At 59.9% G+C, this 13846-nt stretch overlaps 2 protein-coding genes across 5 annotated transcripts; both read left to right on the forward strand.

The window, feature by feature from the left end:
• The first annotated feature begins 251 nt into the window (after window positions 1-251).
• On the forward strand, window positions 252-4971 carry GJB3 (gap junction protein beta 3). 3 transcript variants are annotated; one of them, XM_064731512.1, is made up of 4 exons: window positions 252-626; window positions 1788-1923; window positions 2949-3733; window positions 4002-4971. In XM_064731512.1, the coding sequence occupies exons 3-4, from the start codon at window positions 2979-2981 to the stop codon at window positions 4015-4017; spliced, it is 771 nt and encodes a 256-aa protein (XP_064587582.1). In that variant the 5' UTR covers window positions 252-626; window positions 1788-1923; window positions 2949-2978; the 3' UTR covers window positions 4018-4971. The 3 variants fall into 3 exon arrangements, with proteins under 3 accessions (XP_064587582.1, XP_064587583.1, XP_064587581.1); XM_064731513.1 differs by lacking the exon at window positions 252-626 and adding an exon at window positions 1061-1299 and having other exon boundaries at window positions 4002-4680; XM_064731511.1 differs by lacking the exons at window positions 252-626; window positions 4002-4971 and having other exon boundaries at window positions 1785-1923; window positions 2949-3761.
• A 939-nt stretch (window positions 4972-5910) lies between these two features.
• GJA4 (gap junction protein alpha 4) lies at window positions 5911-9050 on the forward strand. Of its 2 annotated transcripts, none has more exons than XM_064731764.1 (2): window positions 5911-6075; window positions 6892-9050. In XM_064731764.1, exon 2 carries the CDS (start codon window positions 6912-6914, stop codon window positions 7941-7943), a length of 1032 nt encoding a protein of 343 aa, XP_064587834.1. In that variant the 5' UTR covers window positions 5911-6075; window positions 6892-6911; the 3' UTR covers window positions 7944-9050. The 2 variants fall into 2 exon arrangements, with proteins under 2 accessions (XP_064587834.1, XP_064587835.1); XM_064731765.1 differs by lacking the exon at window positions 5911-6075 and adding an exon at window positions 6228-6310 and having other exon boundaries at window positions 6892-9044.
• Window positions 9051-13846: the final 4796 nt, after the last annotated feature.

A 13846-nucleotide genomic window follows, 5' to 3' on the forward strand; every position in this document is an offset into this window, starting at 1 on the left:
CGATTAAACTTTTAAAAATTTTAAAAACAAGCGATTGGCGTTTTTCCCAAGCATCAGGCAGCAGCAGAGCAGGGTCCGGCTGCACGGGGACCCTGGTGCCACCCTGCTCGATGGCAAAGGTCCCACCTGGCCACACCAGCCCCGCCAGGGCGGTGCCTGCAAGTTCCTGTAGGTTGGAGATACCGATGAGCTGTTGCAAAACTATTACTAAGGCAAAATCATTTCAAAAGTGGGTTGCAATTGCGTAATCTGGGACTCTCAGCCCTGTTTGCTGGTGGGCCCGCAGCTGGGGCGCAGAGCGGGGTCCCTGGCCTTGCTGCCAGGCTGCAGAGCCCTGCAGGGATGGGACATCACCTGGAAGGAGTTTCCTGCGGAGGAATGCGTCTGTGCCGATCTCGCTGCGGGATCTGACCTGCCTTTTGTTGTTGGAGCCGAGCGTGTGTGTGCATGTGCAGCCAGAGCCTCTCCGGAGCTGTTTGCCAGACTCACCCAGTTACTGGGAACCAAACCAACCACCCTTCCCCTCCCCTGCTCACACAAACCTGTGTGTGCAGGAGGGCTCAGGCTGGGAAGGAGCTTCCCTGATCCCATCCGGACACCTTCCTCTGGCTCTCCCACCTGGACAGGTACCTGCCGGGGCACTGGGTACTCTGGGGCTGCCAGGGTGGAGGGGGGACAGCCCTGCAGGGTAACGGGGGGCAGGTGGGAGCTGTGCTAAGGTGTAACGGGGTGCAGGTGGCTGCTGTGACAGTGGGGTCAGAAATGGGGATCCCAACATCACACAGTGCCGCACCGGGACCCCACAGGCCGTGCCAGGGGTGATGAAGGGGGATGGCACAGCGTGGCACCCCAAGGAGAGCAATGGCCACCCCATGGCCACCTCTGTCCCACTCCCAAAAGGGGCAGAGACCCCCTGAGAAAAGTGTTTCTGCTGAGTGTGCAGCCCAGGTGGGAGCAGGGCGCTGCCGGCTCCAACGCCCTGCGCCCACACGGGGCAGGACTGTGACGCAGTGGGTTGGCATCCCGGGGGCTGGCAAAGGTGCCGGGCTCTGCGGGAGGCAAACGGGCACTGCCGGCACAGCTGAGCACTCCTGAGAGCTGCCCCTGCTCTGCCTGGCTGCCACCCAGCACTGGGCAGCCCATGGGGGCTCACAGAGTGCTGGACTCACCCACTGCCACGGGGATTGGCACAGAGCTTGGCACAGAGATTGGCACGGAGATCTCAACCCCTTCCTGCCCCACGGCGGGTCCATGAGTGGAGCCAGCGCTGGGCTGAACTGGGCACACAGTGCTGGGCAGGTGGGTTATGGGCAGGTGGGCACTGGGTTGGTCTTGCTGGCACCAGGGTTGGGGTTGTGGGTGAATTGGCAGGCTGGCACTGGGGGCATGCAGAGTGTCCAGGTTCCATCAGCACCAGGTTTTGGGGGAAAACAGCAGCTCCCCTCTCCCAGTTTGAAAGGGTTGGGTGGGAACGCAGTGATTGCTCCCCACCCTGACTCCCGGCCAAGGGTTTGCCAGGGAGGAAGATCTGGTTCCAGATGGGGTGGTGAGTGAAGGTGTGTGGGCATGGGCAGAGGCACAGCCCTGGCACTTGGCACATGGGATCCCAGGGACCCCAGCCTGGGGCCACTCAGCCCAGCCACCCTTCCTGGTGCGTCCCTGGGCCAGAAGTGTGGGAGCACAGCCTCAGCTTCGGGGCTTGCTGCGGGGTGGCCCTGGCCAAGCACAGGCTCCCACAGTGTTCCATGGGCTCCGGGCAGTGCTCCAGGTTCTGTTCCACCCCACAGCCCTGGGACACCGCAGTGCAGTGGATGAGAGGACCCTGATCACCACTCTGCCACCGTGCCCTGGCTATGCCCCGTGCTGGACACTCCCCACCCCACAGCCCCCGGTGAGCGGGGAAGGAGCCTGAGCCTCCTCCAGGTACGTCTTGGAAGGCACTGGGTGGGCAAGAGGCAGCAGCAATTCCTTAAAAGTGTTCTGTGAATCCCTTTGCCAGGGCAGACACCTTCACAGCCCAGAGGGTTGTAAAAACCACCTGGGTTTGTAAATCCAGGTGCAGTAAAGCTCCGGGTCAGGCTTAGCATGTCTCCCGGCTCACTCAGGGCAGCCCCAGGCTGAGCTGCTGAGCCGGTTTGGCCGTCGGCACCTCCGGCATTTCTGCAGGAGCAGAGCACTGGCCAGGGTGACATGGTGGTGACACACACAGACTGTGACACACACGGACTGTGACACACACGGACTCTCACTTTCTGAAGCCCCACTGTCACCTCAGGTATTGCCTGTGAGACAGAAAACAGGTCCCTGGCATGTCCCAGCACACCAGCTGGGACAGGAGCAGCCATTTCCCCTTTGGCTGGTGATCCTGGCCTGCTCCAGCAGATCGTGCTGCCAGTTTGCACCAGCACACACAATCAGGCACGGAGCTGGTGGCAGGGACTTGGCCGGGTGGCTCATCCCTGACAGCAAAGGTTCTGTCAGAAGGAAGTGCAGAGGGATTGAGGAAGTGTAGAGAGATTATCACCAGGAGGGTGAGGATGGGCTTTACTGTCTGCAAGGGTGAAGAGCCCCCATCCTAGATGAGTGTAATGTGGTGAGGGAGAGGAATCACAGAATGGAGTACACTGCTAGGCTTGACATGGCCAGTAGGAAGAGTAGGCCTAGGTTAAGGTCTGCTAAGGAGAATGGTAGGGGTAGTGGGATTCAGATGGAGATTGCTAAAAGTAGGGCTAGTATCGGGGTTGCGATGAATAAGGCTGGGGAGGACGTTGATGGTCGGATGGGTTCTTTGATAAATAGTTTTACACCATCTGCTAGGGGTTGGAGGAGTCCGAATGGGCCAACGGTGTTTGGGCCCTTTTGGCCTTGTATGTATCTTGTATGTAAGTGAGAATTAGTGCAGCGAGAGATGTGCAGTGGGGTCTCCATTGCTCCCTCTGCCTCTCCAGGTTGGGTGACCCCGGTTTCCCTCAGCTGCCATGGATTGGAAAACGCTGCAGGGGCTGCTCAGCGGGGTCAACAAGTACTCCACAGCCTTCAGCCGCATCTGGCTCTCCATGGTCTTTGTCTTCCGAGTGCTGGTCTACGTGGTGGCGGCCGAGAAGGTCTGGGGCGACGAGCAGAAGGACTTTGACTGCAACACGCGGCAGCCGGGCTGCACCAACGTGTGCTATGACCACTTCTTCCCCATCTCCCACATCCGCCTCTGGGCCCTGCAGCTCATCTTTGTCACTTGTCCTTCCCTCCTGGTCATCATGCACGTGGCCTACCGGGAGGACCGCGAGAGGAAGAACCGGGAGAAGAACGGAGAGAACTGCCCCAAGCTCTACAGCAACACGGGCAAGAAGCATGGCGGGCTGTGGTGGACCTACCTGTTCAGCCTCTTCTTCAAGCTTGTCATAGAGATCCTGTTCCTCTACCTCCTCCACAAGATGTGGGACAGCTTCGATTTGCCACGGCTGGTCCAGTGCACCAACGTGGATCCCTGTCCCAACACCGTGGACTGCTACATCGCTCGGCCAACCGAGAAAAGGGTCTTCACCTATTTCATGGTTGGAGCCTCCTCCATCTGCATCGTCCTCACCGTCTGTGAGATCTTCTACCTCATCTTCAAGAGAGTTGTCCAGAGGACAAGGAGGTGGAGGAAATCCAAGCGCTCTGTCAGCTACAGCAAGGCCTCCGCCTGCCACTGCCATGTCAAGTCAGAGGAGAAGGACAGCAAGTCCCAGCCGAGGTGTGTGGCAGCCCTGACTGCTCTCTGAGGGGTGCAGGGGAGGGTGGTGGGGGAAGAATGTCCTGGTTTGTGCCAGGGATGGTTGGCACCACGGGTGACCACCAGACTCTTCAACCAGGACCTCGGTGGCTGTAAGGGGAGGGGGACACATCCAAGGGAACTCTCCTGCTTGGGACCACGGGCACATCCCTGGCTGTCCCAGTGGTGTGGACACGCTTGCTGGCAGGTTGGTGCTGGCCATGCCTGAGTGTGTCTGTTCTTCCCACAGAGGAGAAGAGCTGTGACCTCACATCCATCCCAGCCGGTTCACATTCCCCTCAACTTGGCTTTTCCAGCCTGGCAAATCCCTGAACCCTCAAGAGTCGACCTGTGTGAAAAATTACTAAACCCAACAAAGTAATGTCCCTGGAGAGAGACCCACGGGTGCCTGAGCAGACACAGGTAAGGTAAGGGACACCTGGAGCTCTGCAGGTGGCAGTGCCACAAGCATGGACATCACAGCAGCACACAGATCTTTGTGTCCAGAGCTTCTCTTGGGTCCTGCTGCTCCCATGCTGGGTGTGAGTGCCCCCAGCTGGTGCCCAGCCAGGGCTGGTGTCACCCAGTGTGTGCCAGTCCTCCCAGCTTACTGTGCCTCACTCATGCACTGCTTTCTTTTGTACCAAGAAACCAAAGGAATTCTGGGCTCCGTGGCCAAATCTCTCTTCGTGCACCCAAAGCAATGACAGAGGACCAGGGCTCCAGTCTGTTGGCAACTGTTCTGCTGGCCCAGTTTGTCCAGTTTGCTATTTCTCCCCCCTGGCTCACACAAGCACCAAGCCATGTCTTGCCCAAAAGCTCTGCTGCTTCCCTTGGTGCCTCTGTGTTCCCCCTCACCTCAGATGCACATCACACCCAGCACAAGCTACAGATCCAAAAGTCCAATAAATGTCGTTTTTGGAGACACCAAAATCTGCTCTGCACGCTGGAAACTGGGGGACTGGTGAGGGCAGAAGACATGGATCTGCAGAGGTTCCTCAGGAGCCTGCAGCCAGGTCCTTCTCATCCGCCTGAGCTGGGCATTGGCCGAGCCACAGCCGAGCTCACGTCCGCCCGTTCCGCCTCTCCCAGCTTGTCACGCGTCGTTAAACTTTAATTCAGCAGAACCTCACGCTGGCCCCCAAGGAAATCAAGGAGGGATGAGCATCAATTATTTACTAAACCTTGATAAATATTACAATAAATAGAAATTATTTCCATTTAATCTCTCCTTAAGCAGCACTAGCGGAGGGTCGGCTGTTCCCAGCCCCGCTCAGCCCGCCCGCGTTTCACAGCCCCACTGGGCTGTGCTGAGACCCCCGAGAGCAAAACTCCGTCTGGAACTTGAGCGGGGACTTCCCGGCCGGGCTCTGGTGTGGTTCATCCCGAGAACCAGTGGGACGCGGGATCGCAGCTGGGCTCTGATGGGGCTCAGCCCGGGAGCCTGCGGGAAATGGGATAGGGGCCAGGAACGGGTTGGATTCATCCCGAGAACCGGCGGGATGCGGGATCATAACTGGGCTGTGATGGGGCTCAGCCCCGGGAGCCTGCGGATTACGGGATAGGGGCCACGAACCAGTGAGGTTCATCCGAGGAACCGACGGAATCGCAGCTGGGCACTGATGGGGCTCAGCCCGGGACCTTTCGGGATACGGGATGGGGGCCAGGCACAGTGAAGTTTATCCCGGGGCCCATCCCGGGAACCCGGGATGCGGGACTCCGGTGGGGCTGGGCTCCGGTGGGGTTCAGCCCGGGAGCCTGCAGGGTAAGGGATAGGGGCCAGGAACGGGTTGGGTTCATCCCAGGAACCGGCGGGATGCGGGATCACAGCCGGGCTCCGATGAGGCTCCAGCACCACCCAGCGCCCGCCGCGCCGCACGGACCCTCGGGGGCAAACCATGAGCGCCGCAGCCGCGGTCCGGGCGGGTCGGGCAAGGACGGAACATCCCCGGGACACCGGCGGGGATCGGACGGAGCATCCCGGGGTCTCTGGCTCAGCGGTTTGCCCGGTGGCGGACACACAGCCGTAGATGAAAGTGTGAGAGGCACCCGAGCTTCCCACTGTTCCCCCCCAGCTTCGGCCCCGACGGCTCCGGCCGCCCCCGCCCCGCCCGCCGGGGCCGCCCCCTGCTCCGGGGGCCGCGGGAGGGGGCGGCCCCGCACACCTGCAGCTCGGCCCGGCCCGGTGCTAAGCCCCGGCCCCCGGTTTCCTGCCCACGCTCCTCCTCCGGCTTCCCCGGGCCCCGAATAAGCGGAGGCACCCGGCCCGACCCCGCACACTGAGCGCGGCCCGAGCCCCGCGGGACGTGCCCGGCGCGGCGGAGGTGAGTGCGGGCACCGCCGGGACACCGGCACCGCTCGGGGACACCGTGCTGGGGACAGGGCACCCCACCGCTGCCTGGGGTTCCTCTAACGGCACAGCCGGCACTTCTGTGCTTAATTAGCAGCCGTTAATGAGGAGCCGGGGCTGCGGCCGCTCTGTCCCGCTCTCACAGCCGGGCTGAGCGCCCGCGGGGTGCGGGCTTGGCTCCCCAGAATGCCGGGAGTGGCAGCAGGGTGGTGAGCGGTGCTGGGGATCCCCTGGCCATGGGAGGGGACTGGGGCTGGGCGTCCATGGCCCCGCAGCATGGGGGGCTGTCCGTTCAGTTTGGGGTGAGGCCTGAATAGGCATGGGGTGGCAGCTGTACCCCAAGGGATACAGGTCCCTGGCATGTGCTTCCCCTCTAGACCATCCTGCTCTCTGCTTTTTGGGAAAGCCAGGGCAGCAGCAAATTTGTGAGGCCCCACAGTGCCTCCTCTCCAGGTGCCCTGAGCTCCCTGGGCAGCCCCAAAACCTCACTGGCTGTGGGCCGTCCCCAGAGTGACCAGGAGAGCCACGATCTGTGGGTGCCTCTGGGAGGAGAGAATCCCGGTCTCTCCCAGCTCTCTGTTCCTGCGCTGTGTAGGAGGAGCCCTCTGGGACTCCTAAACGCTGCCTGGAACCCTCCCTCCCTCAGAAGTGGGATGTTCCTCAGAGGGTTTGCTGGGACACTCTGCAGAGCAGCCATATCCTGAAAAAGCAGGGTTTGGGTGGTCACATCTGTGCTCCCCAGCATGGAAACAGGGCACTGACGTGGCCGCTGTCTTCTCTCTGCTGGCAGAGGCAAAGGGTTCCTAGAAGATGGGTGACTGGGAATTCCTGCAGAAACTGCTGGACCAAGTCCAGGAGCATTCGACGGTGATCGGGAAGATCTGGCTCACCGTGCTCTTCATCTTCCGCATCCTCATCCTGGGCCTGGCCGGGGAGTCTGTGTGGGGGGACGAGCAGTCGGATTTCGTGTGTAACACCAAGCAGCCGGGCTGCACCAACGTCTGCTATGACAAAGCCTTCCCCATCTCCCACATCCGCTACTGGGTGCTCCAGTTCCTCTTCGTCAGCACCCCGACCCTGATTTACCTGGGCCACGTTGTCTACCTCTCCCGCAAGGAGGAGAAGCTGAAGAGGCAGGAGAGCGAGCTTCGGGCTGTGCACAGCAAGGACCCCAAGATCGAGCAGGCCCTGGCAGCCCTGGAGAAGAAGATGTCCAAGATCTACATGACAGAGAGCGGGCGGCTCAAGATCCGAGGGGCTCTGATGTGGACCTACATCACCAGCGTCATCTGCAAGAGCATCTTTGAGGCCGGTTTCCTCGTGGGCCAGTGGTACCTGTATGGCTTCTCCATGGTGCCCCGCTACGTGTGCAAGAGGGACCCCTGCCCCCATCAGGTGGACTGCTTCATCTCCCGCCCCACCGAGAAGAGCATCTTCATCATCTTCATGCTGGTGATGGGCCTGATCTCCTTAATCCTGAACCTCCTGGAGCTCTTCCACCTCTGCTGCAAGAGCCTGCTTAGCAACATCAAGAAAGTGTCAGGGCCAGCTGTGCCGAGCCAGGACACCTTTGTGGATGACATGGTCACCAGTCCCTACTCTCCCAAGCACTATCCCTTCCTGCCCATGGCTGAGAGCCACGCACCCTCCTACCAGACCTACAACAAGCTCTCCAGCGAGCAGAACTGGGCCAACTACCGCAACGAGGAGAACCTGGCCCTGGGCGGTGGCAGCAGACCCCTGTCGGACCCCTACGCCCCCGGGGCTGCTGAAGCCTCCGCCCCGGAGGAGAAACCGGGCAGCCGGCCGGGCAGCTCAGCCTCCAAAAAGCAATATGTGTAGTGCCGGGCTGGCCCCGGCCTGCAGGGGGACATTCCTCGCTCCCTTGTGCCTGCAAAGGTGCTGGCTGTGGGCAGGCAGCTGCCTCCTGCCCGGTTCTGTGCTGTACACATTCCCCTCTGGAGGCTCCGGAGACCTGCCCGCCCTGGGATTGGGATGGGATGCTCAGGCCGTGGAGCTCTCGCCGGTTTTCCCCACAGACCCTGCGAGGAAGGAAACTGCACAAAGTTCCCCGGGACAGCGTGTCCTGTGTGCCTTGCCGTGGGAAAGGGAGAAAGCCCTGGAGCCACGGCGTGGAACAGGCTGTCCCCAAGGCATGGCTGGAGGCTGCTGGCCATTGGGAGCTGCGGTTCAGCCAGACCCCAGAGCCAGGAGTGCAGCCGTGGGAAGCTGCTGCTCTGCAGCCTCCACATGGAGCAGGCTGAGCTGGGACTGCCAGGAAAAGCTGGGCTGGGGCAGCACTGACTGATCCTGGCCACCAGCCCCATCCCATTCCAGTGGCCCTGGCACCTGCCCAGGATTTGCTGCAGAGCTGCCTCCTCCCCATGGGACATGAGGGGTTAAGCCAGCTCTGTTGTCACCAGCAGATCCCTGGGTCACTGTGGGTGACCCAGGAGTGTGAGTTCCTCCCCTCCCAGCCCTGGGCTCTTTCCCATGGGATGTGTGCCTTTAAGTTATTTTTAACCTGCTGGGCTGAGCATGGAGTTTCTGCCTTAAAGGTGCAGTTTGCAGGGACTTTGGGGAGCTGTGTCCAGCCTGGCCGTGTGCCTTGGAGCCCCGTGGGGTTTAGGGAGGAATCAGCCCAGCACCTGATAGTTTGGGGGTTTTGGGGTTTTTATTACTTTGCACTAGTCATCTCCTGCTGTGGGCTGAGGGGCTGGGGAGGGGGGGCTGGAAGGACAAATTTGTCACAGGAGCTGTCACCCTGATTTCCCCAGCCCACTGATGCTGTGAGAGGGGATTGTCCTGCTGTGAGCAAGGGGCTGCAGGTCCTGTGTGACCCAGGTGTGAGGGTGGGGTGTGGGCACTGCCCTCAGCACTGTGTCCCTTCCCCTGGCAGATTCTGTGTTGCATTCTTGTTGAATAAAGTTGGATGAATGAGAAAAGGTGAAGGAGGTGTGACTGTGCTTCCTGCAGCCTCCAGCTGCCTCTGGGAGGGCAGGTGAGGGTTTGGGGCTGAGGGAGGGGGAAATGCTGTGCTCTGGGAAGGGAAAAGTGAACACCCAGCTGTGCTGTGGGTGCCACTCACCCACTGAAAGCACAACCCTCCCTGCTGTGGCCTCCTGTCCCCCTGAGGCCAGCCTCAACTCACGGTTTTGACAGAACTGTCACGTCCCAGGCTCGTGGTGGCCCAAAGCAGAGCTCAGCCCCTCTCCCTCCACTGCAGATAAACCCAGCAGAGGCCATGGAGCTGCTCGTGGCTGCATAATAGGTGGAAATGAGCCACAGATAAAGGCACACAATGTGGCTGGGGCTGTTGTTTAGTTTCCCCAGCCAAGCCAGGCCAGAGCAGAGCCTGCTCTGTATCAAGGGCCTCTCTAGTAAGGGTGGGACAGGCTAAAAATACCCTGGAGAAAATGAAATATGGGTGATATGGGGCAGTATCGCTGCCATCGGCCACTGGAGGAAATGAGCTGGGAGGCACCCAGCTGAGCTGCCCTTGGGCTGGGAGCCGAGCCCACCCTTGGCTTCCTCCCTGCTGAGGGTGAGGGGGGTGAAACCCCTTGGGGTGGGGGTCTGGGCACATCAACAGCTCCCAGCTCTTCCCTGTGCCCTCCTGGAGGAGGCTGGGGTGGATCTGCTGTGGGAGGACCCTGCCCTGCAGTTTGCAGGGACTTTGTGGAGTCATGTGCCTTGGAGCCCTGTGGGGTTTAGGGAGGAATCAGCCCAGCACCTGATAGTTTGGGGGTTTTTGGGGTTTTTATTACTTTGCACTAGTCATCTCCTGCTGTGGGCTGAGGGGCTCTGGAGGGACCTTGCCCTGTTGCCCATTTGGGACCTGCCAGGCCACCCCAGCACAATGGGGGCCACATCCCAATGCTCCCCAGGTATCAGCAGAGCTCTGGGGGGAGCAGCCTGGGTGCTGGGTCAGGAGGAAAGGGAGTGAAAGGGAATGGAGCAGCCATGCCATGTTTACCCACCACAGTGTCCCCAGGTCACCTCCCCTCTCCCGGACTCCTATTTTTGTTGGCACAAAGGGAGCATCACGCTTTTCCTAGCGACCCTGCAAGGTGAAAAACAAGACAGCCGAGACCCCCCCTTTCCCTTGCCTGGATTTGCAGTGCCCAGGCGCTGCACAAACACAGCTCCGTGTCCCACCATTGTTCCCGTGTTGTGACAAAGTGCCTCGGGGCAGCTGCAGTGACCCCCCAGCCGCCGGGACGTGCTGCCAACAACAACAGCCAGGGGTTTACCTGCGGGCCGGGCTGGGGAGGGGGCAGCGGCGGGGCTGCGGTTGGCAGCAGCCTTGCAGAAGGTGGGCGGGCAGCCCTTAGGCAAATAAAAGTTTGGAGCTGATAAGAGGCCAGGCTGAGCGCTTTGGCACAGCCCGGGGACAGACAGTGGCCAGACAGGCATTTCTCACACCTCCACACTCCCTCCTGAGTAAACAGCTCCCTCCGGTCCCTTGTGGGAACGGCACTCGCTCCCCCAACACCCGGCCCTGGATGATGATGCTGAGCCCCATGTTGGCACAGTGAGGGGCTCCCATGGGCACCCCCAGAGTTAGGAAACACTTTGAGGCAGCTCTGCCAGTTCTCTCCCCAGAACCCCAATTCCTGCTGGGGATGTTGGTCTAACACCAGTCACAGTCCCCAGGAGCCCTGGGGCTCCTCTGCAGGGAGGTTTCTGACCAGGTTTCTGACCAGTCCATGCCAGGCAACCTGCTCAGCTCTGCCATGCCTGGGACAGAGGGCTGCCCTGCCTGAGGTGCTGGCCAAGCACCAAGGAGTTTATTTTTAACCTTTCCCAGCATGCAGCAAACAGCAAGTGTCTAAATGTGACCCACTCAGGAAGAGCCGAGGTGGGAGCAGAATCACAGCTGAGGGGGAAGAAGGGCAGAGAGCAGGGCAGGAGGGTGCCAGGCAGGGCCACAGCATGGCCACACGTGCCCAGAGGGCCCTGTCACTGTCCAGGTGTGTCCTCAGGGGGAGTGGGAGCAGTCAGGAGCATCCTCCCAGGCCAGGCACAGAGCCCTGACCCCAGCACTCTGTGCCCACCACTGGGACAACCCCAAACCAGGAATAATCCTGCCCTTTCCAATGGTGCACAGTGAAGGAAAAGCAAACCCCACGGTGCTCCCTTCCTCCCTGGGGTTATATTTAGCCCTCCACTAGGGTCCCTCCATGCACGGGCATGGCAGACAATGCAGCCCTGTGTGAGAACTGCAGGAGGGAGGAAATGCACTCAATAGCTGCATCCTGACATTGTCGCTCACCCCCAGCCATTTCCTCGTGTGGAGGCACCAGGACTGCAGTGCCCAGCACCCTGTGCCCACCCTGGCATGGCTCCTAACCCTGCCAGCAGCTCAGGGCATCATCCTGATGCAACACCAGGCAAGCAGAGGCTGCTGCCTGCAGAGCCAGGGGCTTTTTGTGGTATGGGAACATCCATGTGGCCTAAAAACAAGGACCCACAGTGCTCTTGGAGTGCTGGGGTTAGGGAACCAAGCCTGAGCTGTACGTGCAGGAAGATCCATTGATCCCCTCGTTGGGGATTGATGGGAAGGGAAAAGGAAGGGAATGGGAAGGGAATGGGAAAGGAATGGGAAGGGAACACGTTCCCCTATGCTGAATGGGAAGGGAACACGTTCCCCTGTAGCTGTCCCCAGCTAGGGCTCGAGGGATGTGACTTGCTGTAGAGCAGAGCTGCTCCTCTCCCACGGCACTTCAGGCCCTTTCTGGCCACAGAAGGAGCCTCCAGGAGCAGCATGGAGGGAGCCATAGCAGGAAGCGAGACGTGGAGGCTGGGAAAGACTTGGCTGCTCTCAGGAAAAGGGCAAATCCAGAGCCTGGGAAAAGCCTGGGCTGGGAGGGAGCAGAAGTCTCCAGGGGTTGTGGGACACACGCTGAGGGATGCTTTATTTGCTCTCCAGGACAGTTGGGGTGAGCACCCGCCGTGCCCCGGGGCTGTGGGGACACCGTGCTGTGGGAAGATCTGGGTGTCCCAGGGTCACCCCATTGGGGACAGGTCCAGGGTGTCCTGGGGTCACTACACTGCACCCGGATGGGACAGCAGAGTTTGAGTCCCTGCCAGCCCTGCTCCCACCCTGCTCCTCTCCTCCCAAAGCATCATCACTGCAGGCCTTGCAGGAAGGGCCCAGATGGCCTTGGGACATCCCTGTCAGAGACATCTTTTATGGAAAATCCTTTCCTTAGGATTTTTCCTCCTGAGAAGCTGAGAGGCCTCAAGAACAAAATGTAAACAATGATTATCTGCTGCTGTGGAATGCAACAGGTGCATCTGTGATTGGTCTCATGTGGTTGTTTCTAATTAATGGCCAATCACAGTTAGTTGGCTCGGACAGAGAGCCCAAGCCACAAACCTTTGTTATTCATTCCTTCTTTTTCTATTCTTAGCCAGCCTTCTGATGAAATCCTTTCTTCTATTCTTTTAGTATAGTTTTAATATAATATATATCATAAAATAATCAATCAAGCCTTCTGAAACATGGAGTCAGATCCTCGTCTCCTCCCTCATCCTCAGACCCTTGTGAACACCGTCACACATCCCTGTGCCAGCACAGGGTCACCTCATCCCCAGCTGGATCCCTGCTCTGATCTAACCGGACATCCAGAGCAGCCATCCAGGTGTGCCGGATGGCCAGGGGGATGTCACTGTCCCCCAGGCACAGCAGCTGTCCCAGTCCCCTCAGTGAGCTGGGGCACAGCTTGCTGCCAGCATCCTGCCTGAGGAAACCACCTCTCCTCCTCTCATGAGCTGTTCACGATGGATTCCAGGAGCAATGCAGGACCTGGGCAGGACAGAGGGTCCATCAGGAAGATGCAGCTGCCCTCAGGCCATGCCAAGAGCACTGCAGTCAGCCTGACCCCCCTGGTTGTAGACGATAATGATTGCTATTCAGCCTAGGCAGGAGATGGAAGAACAGGCTAGGATTTCTCAGATTTTTGTTTGGTTGAGTCCCATCCATCCTCCCAGGGCTGCTGAGAGGATAGCTAGGATAGTTAGGAGCCTGAGGCACAGCCACCACAGGCTGGGCTGGGATTTGGAGTACTTGTGGCTGCTGGATTCAACCCCTGATCCATGGAACAGTGCAGTCATGGATGCAGGGGCATCCCTGAAGCTGGACAAGCCTGGAGGATGCTCTCATACCAAACACTGACCTCTTGGCCAGGTGTGGGACTCCTTGCCTGTGGACAGGCTCACTGCAGACAGGGCTTCCACAGCAGCTTGGACCACAAACCCCCTGCACCAGACCGAGCATTTGCACCTGAGTGGCTGTGAGCAGGGTTTTACCATAATGGCTTATTCAGCAAAACTTCCTCTGGCTCTTCGTGAGCCGCCACGATTTCTCGCCCTAGCCCTCAGAGCTGCCCACTCCTATTCTTGTCCCGCCGGCACTTCCCAAGCGGCACATTGTTGGGATTCAATGGGAGGAAGGGTGGGTTTACAGCATTGAAGGCTTAGGAGAAAAGGCAGCGAGTCTGGGAAGCTGCTTCACCCCTGTCCCAGCGCCTGCGGGAACGCACAGAGCTGCAGCGGGATGGACGGGAGCCCCCAGACACACGGAAAACAGCTGGAGTGCCACAGGCAGGGATGGGAGCAGGGCAGGGGCTGCCGGCCAGGTGCCACCAATGCCCAAGCTGTCACCGTCAGCGCTCAGTCCTTCCCCTGAGCTGGAGCAGCCTCCCCACCGACACTGCATGGGGCAGGAAATGGGGCAGCGA

The sequence above is a fragment of the Zonotrichia leucophrys genome, chromosome 23 (assembly GCF_028769735.1).
Source record: "Zonotrichia leucophrys gambelii isolate GWCS_2022_RI chromosome 23, RI_Zleu_2.0, whole genome shotgun sequence".
Lineage (NCBI taxonomy): Eukaryota > Metazoa > Chordata > Aves > Passeriformes > Passerellidae > Zonotrichia > Zonotrichia leucophrys.